Source organism: Drosophila kikkawai, chromosome 3R (genome assembly GCF_030179895.1).
Source record: "Drosophila kikkawai strain 14028-0561.14 chromosome 3R, DkikHiC1v2, whole genome shotgun sequence".
NCBI lineage: Eukaryota > Metazoa > Arthropoda > Insecta > Diptera > Drosophilidae > Drosophila > Drosophila kikkawai.
In genome coordinates, this window is record NC_091731.1 from 11,703,593 (window position 1) to 11,714,138 (window position 10,546).

At 50.8% G+C, this 10,546-nt stretch overlaps 1 protein-coding gene across 2 annotated transcripts; it reads left to right on the forward strand.

The window, feature by feature from the left end:
• The first annotated feature begins 469 nt into the window (after window positions 1–469).
• On the forward strand, window positions 470–10,499 carry BRWD3 (bromodomain and WD repeat-containing protein). Of its 2 annotated transcripts, XM_017164714.3 has the most exons (14): window positions 518–886; window positions 1,130–1,188; window positions 1,320–1,349; window positions 1,740–1,799; window positions 2,402–2,648; window positions 2,713–3,520; window positions 3,583–3,679; window positions 3,739–4,053; window positions 4,117–6,410; window positions 6,469–6,639; window positions 6,705–6,978; window positions 7,422–8,588; window positions 8,751–8,931; window positions 8,992–10,499. In XM_017164714.3, exons 1-14 carry the CDS (start codon window positions 844–846, stop codon window positions 10,071–10,073), a joined length of 6,828 nt encoding a protein of 2,275 aa, XP_017020203.1. In that variant the 5' UTR covers window positions 518–843; the 3' UTR covers window positions 10,074–10,499. The 2 variants fall into 2 exon arrangements, 1 of the variants encoding a protein (XP_017020203.1); XR_011445278.1 differs by lacking the exons at window positions 8,751–8,931; window positions 8,992–10,499 and adding an exon at window positions 7,076–7,319 and having other exon boundaries at window positions 470–886; window positions 7,422–7,558.
• The last annotated feature ends 47 nt before the right edge of the window (window positions 10,500–10,546 follow it).

Sequence of the window (10,546 nt, forward strand, 5' to 3'; positions counted from 1 at the left end):
GTAAAAGGATGGGGTAATCTATTTATTTAATATTTTAAAAATTCATTGAAGTTTAAGAAAATGTAAAAAGAATATAGATATTGAAAGCTCTTTTTTAATAGGGTTTTTCATGCATACATTGTATGTAGAAAATCGCGACAGCTCTCGTTGTTCACTTCGTGCGCGCTGTAAATGAGGGAAATTAAAAACAATAAAAAATAATGGCTACAGGTACTTGAACAAATTTTAAAAACAATCTGTTTAACATGAATATTTTATACATCTGACAAAAATAATGTATATGTACATGTCACATTCCAATAGGTATTGTCATGTATTTTTGTTTTATTCTAGCCTTTCAGGGTACGGCTTATGATTTATCCAAAATTATCATACAACAATATGAATAAATATCTATTTATAGAATTCAAATATTTCCGGTCTTCTTGACGGATATTATGATTTCAGTCAGTGACCCCTTTCGACCCTATAAATCTTGAACCTAAACAGCGCTCAAACCGGCAGTTAAAATGACTAACAAAGAAATCCCTATATACCCAGGTTTTAATATCAAATATCATTTTAAATGTGATATATAAAAATTATTTTGAATGGCGCTGAATTTTCTTTCATTTCTCTGAAATATATTACGGAGCGTGAGAAATTCGAAAAGAAAAACCCAGTCGATACATGCGTTATAGTTACAAACGATAGCACGAGACTTGACCTCGATATCGATAGCCCGTGAGCATCGATAGTTGCGAACCTTCCCTGCTAATGGCAAAAAAAGAAGAAGCGAGAAAAGAATTTTAGAAGAAAGCAACTGCAATTTTGTCATAATCGAGGTGCAATTCGCAATGAATAATGGAAAATAGACAGTCCAGTGCCAGTGATGTGATAGTGCCAGGTGCGTACCGCCCCCGTGGCGTGTGTGGTGTGTAAAAACGGGCCAAATTGGCGACCCTCGGCCCTGCTGCCTGGCCAAAGTGTGTGTCTGTGTCTCGCTTCGCCTTCCGTTCCGATGGCTGTGGAGCCAGCCAGTTGGCCCGTGAATTGCACGGCCCCGGATTGATATTGCATTTTGGCGACTTCTTATGCGTGTGCCCAGCCACTTGTTGCACTCATGGTGTTGCCTTTCGTTTCCTTTCAGAGCTCTACTTCCTCATCTCCAAGTTCCTGGCTGCGGGGCCGCTGGAGGAGACGGCAAAGGTCGGTATACATAGGAGGCGGGATCGGCTTGCTGCGGCAAAAGAGCGCAATTTTCAGCGGTCGCAGCTTGCTGGCGGCTTTGTTTACAAACATTTTACTAATTTGGCCTTTCGAAAACCCATTCCTTACAGGTGTTAATCCGCGAGCTCGAGGAGAAGAAGGTGAGTGGTTGGGCTTGGGCAGGCTCTGGGCTTGATTCCTGTGGGGGGGTCGCAAAAAAGAAGCGAATCTCTGCACCGCGTTTGTTTATATGCTTTGTTTTCGTTTTGTTGTTGTTTTTGCTGCCGGCAGCGAACGACGACAAAGCCTACATACGTCCGCTTGTCTCAGAGTTGGAAATCAGACTGAATTTGGTCTGGCCACGGGATACGGTTCGTCTGTCCAAGAGTAGGTAGCGCCGGCGAAAAAAAAAAGTAAAACAAAAAAAGAAAGGGATGCCCCGCGACGTCATCATAAACGTCATAGAGTGCAAGTGATAACACCTACAAACGAACGCACACACATGCATACGTACTATACATATATTCTCCCTCCCCTCCTATCGCCCGCAGGTTCTGCCCCGTCGCATTGATTGGCTGGGGAATGAGCATGAACAGACCTTTGCCGAATTGGTGAGTATTGCCAATTGCCTAATTAACAACTAATGGCCGCATAACGCCATTTGAATTTGTTTGATCGTCGTCCGACATTGCGTAAGTGTGTGCGCGTTTCTTTTCCTCTTTGTCGTGCGTGTGCCTGTGACGTCATGGGCTAGGGGATAGAGAAAAAACATAGCGCATGCCAATTTCTTTTTAAACTTTTTGCCCTAAAACATTAAAAGTGCAGCTATCAATCATTTCAGCACTGCAATTAATAAGCAAATAAATAATTATTTAACAAATAAAACTAAAAAAAATTAACAAATTATAAAAATCTTAAGAGCGAACCGAAAAAATCCCCAATCTGGCGGAAAGCAAGAAAATTTTGAAAAATAAGCATATTTAAACAAATTCAATGTAATTTTAGTTATAACAATTAGTTGCAGCCGCCGACATTTTGCTTTCGCACACATAGAAAGTCTGCGCGCATACACGGACAGGCGCAGCCACCACTTTGCCCTGACTCGTGTGCGCTAGAGCGAGACAACCGTATGTCGGCCTTGCGCTGGCGAACAGCTGCCTGCCAAGAGTTATCGATAGACATGCGTTAATTTTTAATTAATTCAAATTTGTAGGAACAAAAATACGCGCACATTGGCGCCCATCATTTGCTGGAAATATGTGGCCGTCTCTGCCCGCTGGTGGATCGGGAACTGCCGCCCAGCGTGCCGGGAATCATCTCGCTGTTGGGCCGTGGGCGACAGAACCTGCTCCGCACCAAGGAGACCGTTTACAGTCACCGCTCGCTAAGAGACTACTGCACTACATTGCATGGCGTCTCCCTGCCGGACTCGAGTCTAACCAAGTCCACCCACAACTTAAGTGAGTAGCCAATGAATTCCCTTCCCACTTCTATCGGAATAATATTGTTTATCGACCTTTTAAGGCCGCGTCCTTGCTGGCCGGGAACATGTCAGCAATGTGCGGCGCAAGCTGCTCATGCCCACGGACATTTACCGCAAGACGAAGCTCCTCCGTCGCACAGTGGGCCACTTGTCTTCGGTATACTGCGTGCTCTTTGACCGCACTGGACGCTACATCATCACAGGAGCCGATGATCTGCTCATCAAGATCTGGTCGGCGGCTGATGGTCGCCTGCTGGCCACCTTGCGCGGCGCCTCCTCCGAGATCACGGACATTGCCATTAACCTGGATAATACAATGCTGGCCGCCGGTTCGCTGGATCACATTCTCAGGGTGTGGGATATGCAGACCACCTCACCGATCGCCGTCCTGTCTGCCCACACGGGGATGATAACGTCGGTGAACTTTTGTCCCTCGCCTCGCAGCGATTTGAAGTATCTGGTGACGACCAGCACGGATGGGTCCATTGCCTTCTGGCAGTATTCCACGCCACGTGGCCAGAAGATTACGTTTGCTCCGAAGCCAACGCAGTACCACGAGAAGCTGCGCCCCGGTCAGGCTCAGATGATGTGCACGACTTTCTCGCCGGGCGGCATATTCCTGGCCGCCGGCTCTGCTGATCACCATGTGCGCGTCTACATGATGGGCGAGGACGGACCGAAACGCATACTGGAGACGGAGGCGTACACTGATGCTGTGGACTCGGTGCAGTGGTCGCATCGCGGCCTGAGATTCATTTCGGGCAGCAAAGATGGAACGGCTCACATCTGGACCTTTGAGTCGCAACAGTGGAAGAGCGCCAAGCTGTGTATGACGGAGCGCCTGCCCAGGTGAGTTTTCGCTGTGATTATCATCTCTATATACTGAATATAAAATGAATTTTAAATGGCAGCTGTCCGGAGCCGGAGGAGGGCAAGAAACTGAAGGTTACCATGGTGGCTTGGGATGCATCGGATCGTTATGTTATCACCGCCGTCAATGATTTTACCGTGAGCAATCCTTAGCTTCCTGATTTATTTATAATTCAATTAATTCTCCCTTTAAATAGATTAAAATCTGGGACTCGAAATCAGCCAAGCTGCATCGCGTCCTGCGCGGCCACAAGGACGAGCTGTATGTGCTGGAGTCAAATCCTAGGGATGAGTATGTCCTGCTCTCCGCCGGCCACGATGGCCAGGTGTTTTTGTGGGACATCGACCAAGGCGTTTGTGTGGCCAACTTCTTAAATGACATCGATGGCCAGGGCCATGGGTGTCTCTTTGATGCCAAATGGTCGCCAGATGGCACAATGATAGCCGCCACTGACTCGCACGGTCATATACTGATCTTTGGCCTGGGAATGTGTATTGAGAAATACAAAATGGTAAGTTAAGTATAAATGAATAATTATTAGATTATCTAATATTTCGTTTTTATTCTTTATTAGCTGCCCACCGAGTTGTTCTTTCACACGGATTTCCGGCCCTTGTTGCGCGATGCCCAACACCATGTGGTTGACGAACAGACACAGATAATGCCACATCTGATGCCGCCGCCCTTCCTGGTCGATGCCGATGGCAATCCGCATCCCTCCAAGTACCAACGCTTCGTTCCGGGCAGGGAGAGCTGCAGCATGGACCAATTGATTCCCAATCTGATGGTGGGAGTGGATGGCGTTGTGATCGATGATAATGCCAATGCTGGCGGCATACCCGCTCCTGCTGCACCTGCTCCAGCATCTCCAGGAATTGGTGGCCCAGGAGCAGGTGGAGGAGGAGGAGCAGCTGGACTCAACTACTCCCACATAGACCGCATGATTGCAGCCCTCGCCAATCGCCAGTCGGGCAATGCCAACGCCAACGATGCTAATGCGAGCAATGTCAATCAATCTTTCGAGCGCCTGACCAACCGCCAACCACTTCCCGACTCCAATGGCATACAATCTTCTCGAAGAAATGTTCTGGGCAGCCGGATGGGAACTTCACGACAGGGATGGGGTGCGGCAGCTGCTCCAGCTGCTGCTCCTGCAGAGGAGGCTCAGCCACCGCCGGCAGAGCCAGTGGGACAGGCGCCAGCTCAGCAGGCGCTACCACTTAAGTTTGTTCGCCGCACATACGTGCGTCCCATGAAGTACGCCCAGCTGCAGAACCTGAAGCAGACCATCTACGCCGCCGGCCAGTTCGAGAAGCAGGAGTACAAGCGAGAGATGCGTCGTCGTCCCATAATGATCAACACGGCCAGTGCGGCGTCATCGCAACAAGCTGGTGTTTTGGGCAGGCCACGAAATACTAGAGCCAATGGAAGCGGTGGCGGAGGAGGAGGCGCGCGACCGGCCAGGAGGCGTGGAGCCCAGCCAGGAGCAGCACAACAACAACAACAGCCGGCGTATCGTACGCGGGCTGTGAGATCTCAAGAGCCGGAGCCATACGATGAAGTGCCGCCGCCCCACGAGGAAGAGGAAGACGACGTCTCCAGTAACTCGTCCGGTGACACTAGCTACTCAAATGTAGAAGAAAACCTGGAGGACAGTAGCGACGAGTCGGACACGGACAGCTCCGACTACTCGGACTGGGTGGCGGACACCCCGGGTCCGAATCTGGAGCCGCCCAAGCGATCCAAGCGCAAGCCGCTATCCCGCAGACCCCCTAGCAGCGACGACAGTAGCGATGATGAAGCGGCAGCCGGTCGAGCAACAGGTGGTGGCCAAGTGCAGGCCCGCAAGGTGGGCCGCAAGACAGTCTTGTTTCCGCCCACAGACGCGAATGGCGAGATACCGGAACTGTATCGACCCGCCGAATGGCTGTCTGAAGTGATTCCCCGCAAGGCGCCCTATTATCCCCAAATGGGTGACGAGGTGGTCTACTTCAGGCAGGGCCATGCCAAGTACTTGGACGCCGTACGCACGAAGAAGGTGTACAAGCTGTCGCACAGCTCGGAGCCCTGGAACTTTCACACGCTAAGGGACCACGAGCTGGTCCGTGTCATTGGCATAAAGTATGAGATCCGGCCTCCACGACTGTGCTGCCTCAAGCTGGCCATCATCGACGAGGAGGGCAACATGACGGGGACTTCGTTCAAGATCAAATACCATGACATGCCCGATGTCTTGGACTTTCTGGTGCTGCGCCAGACCTTCGACTTGGCGGTGCAGCGCAACTGGAGCATTGGGGATCGCTTCCGCTGTATGATTGTCGATGGGTGGTGGATGGGCCAGATCGAGTCGCGTCATCCGCTCTCTGCGGACTTTCCCGAATCCTTTTTCATGTGCTTTCGCGTGCGCTGGGACAATGGTGAATACGAGTTTATGAGTCCCTGGGACATGGAGCCCATTGACCAGGAACGCGTGCCGGATGAGGTTGGAGGTGCTGTACCGGTGCTGCCGGAAGAGATTCGCGCCACTCTGTACCAGCCCAAGTCGGAGGAGTGGCACCGTGGCGATCGGGATGGCACCTGTCGCCGCATCATCAATGGCCTAGAGCAGGTCATGCGTCTGTCCATTGCTGAGCACTTTCTGGCCCCCGTTGACCTCAACATCTATCCGGACTACGCCTACCTGATCGAGTATCCCATCGATCTGACCACGGTCAAGTCTCGCTTTGAGAATCACTTTTATCGCCGCATCACCTCAGCACAGTTCGATGTGCGCTATCTGGCCACCAATGCGGAACAGTATAACCGCCGGCATACGATTATCGTGAAACATTCCCGGATTGTCACCGATCTGTGCCTAAGGATTATCAGGTGAGGCAGAAAATATCGCTATATTGATTTGATATAAAAAAAATGTATGGTATTCCAGGGAAGCGGATGAAATTGATGTGGCCGCCGTCTATCACCAGCTGGTTGATGTATATCACTCGTCCGAGTCGGAAAACGAAGCGGATTCTGATGTTGTCCCATCGACCAGCACCGGTCCCACCACATCGGCAGCGGCAGCAGCAGCCAGACAAAGAGTATCCTCCACCCGACGGTGAGTGTAACGGTTTCTTTTTATTGTTCCACTAACTATAATTATAAACCTGGTGAAATTTGCAGATCAACGCGTACACATTCGGAGGGTGATTGGCGTGCCGACTGCCGTCAATTGCTGGATCTGATGTGGGCACGAACGGATTCCATGCCATTTCGAGAGCCCGTGGACACCATTGAGTTTCCCGACTACCTGGAGATCATTGCCACTCCCATGGATCTGCGCACTGTTAAGGAGGATTTGCTGGGTGGGAACTATGATGATCCGCTGGACTTTGCCAAGGATGTGAGGCTTATATTCCAGAACTCGAAGAACTACAACACCAACAAGCGCTCGCGGGTGAGTGAGTCGAGAAGCTTAACGGCAGATCGTCGTACAGATCGTCATTTATTGCATTCCCGGACTTCCTTTTTTTTTTTGTTTCTAACCCCCCTAGTCCTCCTTCCTTCCCCCTCCCTACCACACGCACTCAACTGGACACACATATGCAAGCTCATCAATCTGTTCTTTACTATTCTGTTTCTTTTGCCTTCGCGTAAACATGCCTTCAAACTCGATCTTCAAATTAACCATCCCAAATTCATGATCAAAAAATAAAACCCATCAAACATATTGATAAAATGACTAACCAAATGAATGACGATCTCCGTGACAATCATCTAATATAGGATAATCTAGCGGTAAGGTTTCCCTTTTTCCCGGCAGGCCAATACTAACAGGGCTTATGGAACCCTTGATCCTATTATAAATAACTCTCCATCTCCTTTTCTTTTTTCTTCCAGATCTATGCCATGACTTTGCGTCTCAGCGCCCTCTTTGAGTCCCACATCAAGACTGTGGTCACTAGTTGGAAGGCAGCTTGCAGGCGCGCCAATAAAACGAAGTCGGGCAGCAGCGGCGGTCGCGGTGGCTCAAGTAGCAGTCCCAACAAGCGGGCCAACAAGGAGCGATCCACGCGTCGTAACCAGAAGCCTTCGGCAGCCGCTAGACGATTGCCTATAGCGCACACCAGCGACGAGGACGAGGAGGATGATGATGACGACGATGATGATGAAGACGAGGGGGCGGCTGCAGCAAGAGCCTCTCGATCTCGCCGTCGCAACGGTGTGGCGGTCACTGCCAGCTCTTCTGGGTCCAATCGCGTCACCTCTTCATCCACCGCCCAACAGCGCCGGCACAAGAGCAGCAGTAGCGAGGAGGAGGAGGAGGAGGATGAATCCAGTGCACAGGCCACCTCAGATGCCAGCAGCGATGAGGAAGAGGAGGAGGATGCCCACTCCAATGCCAGTTCCCCAGAGCAAATTCGTACCCGCAGAGGCAGGCAGAGGCAGCGTGTCAACGACGATGAGTCTCTTGCCAATGATTCCGAGGATAGTTATAATCCCAATGAAGAACTCAGCAGTGGCCGGAGATCGAGAGCCAAGCGTCCGTCGAGCAACCGGAACAGAAACGGCGGCCACTCCAGTAAACGTCGGCGAGTTAACAAGAGTCCAGCCAATGTGGCGTCCACCATAGCTGGGCCCTCTCGCCGGACGCGTCGCCTGCTGGGCAGTTCAGCTGAGGAGGCGGCTTCCCTTTCACAGAATGACGAGAGCACCCAGGACAGCCAGACGGGACGTCGAAAAGGTAGATCAGCCACGAACCGGTCCCAGCCCATAGGCAATGGTCCAAGCACCAGTGCGGCGGCTGCGGCTGCCAGTGGCACCGCCAGCCTGGAGAGCCCCTCGCGGAAAACTCGCACCAATGGGAGTCGGACCACCTCCAGCCATAATGTTGCCGAAAATGATCACAGCTACCACCTGCCAGTGCGCAATGGGCGCATCATCGAATCGGACACGGATTCCCACGGTCCTGTGAGCAGACCAACCCGCCAGAGCGCCAAGCGTGCACTTATGGATTGGGGACGTGGCAGCGACATTGAAGAGGAGGATAGCGATGATGCCGAGGAGGTGAGTAGTCGGGGACTCCAGTAAACTTTAAAATAGTAAATATTTTGAATTTCAACGCTAATTGCGATATTATTCAATATAATTTGGAGCGTGATATATATTTTTTTATATTCCCACTTTCTTTATATGTATTTATTTATTTTTTTTATTTTCTTCATTTAGATCCTGCCCACGCCAACGAAGGATGACGTACCGTCGACCAGCAGAGCTGCTTTAGCTCAGGCCGCCGCCGCGGGACCTGTCCGTCAATTGCGTACGAACCGCAACACCATCGTCCAACCGGCCCAAAGTGACGACGATGACGACGACAGTGACAACGAACCCTTGGCCAACAATCAGCAAAGTAATTAGAATAAATATTTCAATTAATTAATCAATTATTAATCCTAATTTTATTCAACAGAAAATTCACAAGCTCCCGCAAAATCAAGTTCAACGGCGACGGCACCCCATCCGCTTACCCTTCGCCGCCGTCTGGCTACGCCATTGGAACGAAGCCCACACATGACACGCTCGCATGCCACCTCGACGACCACCACAGCGTCCTCCGTTGCGGGTTCTCAGGCACAGCGGCAGCCGACGGCAGTTGCCACTCATGACCACAATTACCTGGGCAACATAAACTCCTCCCGGGCACCGCGACGCATTCTGTCTCGCCATCAGCGTAATGCCGATGAGCTGGATACGAGCCTGGATCCGCTGGAGAGCTCCCGCCTGCATACAGCCATAGTGAATCATCGGCGTCCCACCTCCACGACAACAAATAGTACCAGTAACAGCAACAGCCATGTGGTCACCAGACGTCTGCGAGGACGCGCCAGCCAGGCGAACTCTCAGGACGAAGACGAGGAGCAAGAGCAGGAAGAGGATGAGGCAGCTGCCTCCGACGAGGGCACCGACGGTGGGTCCAGCACACAACTGAACGAGGACGAGGAAGAGGAGGATGATGATGATGACTATGAAGAGGACTCCGACTCGGAAGACAATCAGCCACTGACCAGCTACGTCTCGCCCAGCAATGGGCGCACCCGGCCACGTGAAGCGAAGACTTCCTCCTCCTCGACAAATACACAGGAGCGTTCGCTGAGGCGTACGCGTCGTCCGCCCTCCGATCAATCCTTTGTCAACGATGATGACGATGATGATTATGTTGTGCCACGCAGTCGACGCAATGCAAATCGTAGCGCCAATCAGCGCGGCGGAGGACGTAATCAAAAACGGCCACGCTACAACGAGGAATCTGAGGAGGAAGAAGCAACAGCCAGATTCTCTCATCGCAGTAAAAGACTCCGCAACGGAGATGCCCATGCCAGCAGCCAGGAGCGATCTCGATCCGCTGACCATGGACAGGCCGCGGAGGATGATGACGATGAGGAAGAAGAAGGTGGCAGCTCAGGGGACAGCGATGATCAGCGTGTGAGCGTTAGCAGCCGGGGCAGGGTGCGAAAGATTTCGGCAAAGGCGCGAGGCATGTTCAAGGAGTGACCGCAGACTGTTTTTTGTATAAATTAAATTTAAAATGGCGAATCATTGTAATATTTGCGCTAGCAACGTCGCTTTCTTATTATTGATTAATGTGTAAGAGTAAACCACGTCGTCACCTGTCATTGCCCCACGTCTCTTAGTCGCCGTCATTGTCCAGTCCATTGCCAGCACCCAAGATGCTTCAACCCAGCCCAGGTCAAGAGTGTCCGTTCTCTTCTCCGACATCCACATCCCTCAAGCCTCAATCGTTGTTCAAGTCTTGGGCTGATCATTGGACTCCACCCTACGTACTATGTGTAGGATGGGGTTTATCTGTATTTCTATAATATATAGGTACTATCATACATATATATTACAAAGGTAGCACTCGGAATCACACTTCATTTAAAATAGTTTTAGAATAAAGTATCATGAAAAACACTGTAACTCTGCATGTAACTTTTTCCTTAATCTCTAACTACGATCTACAAGTG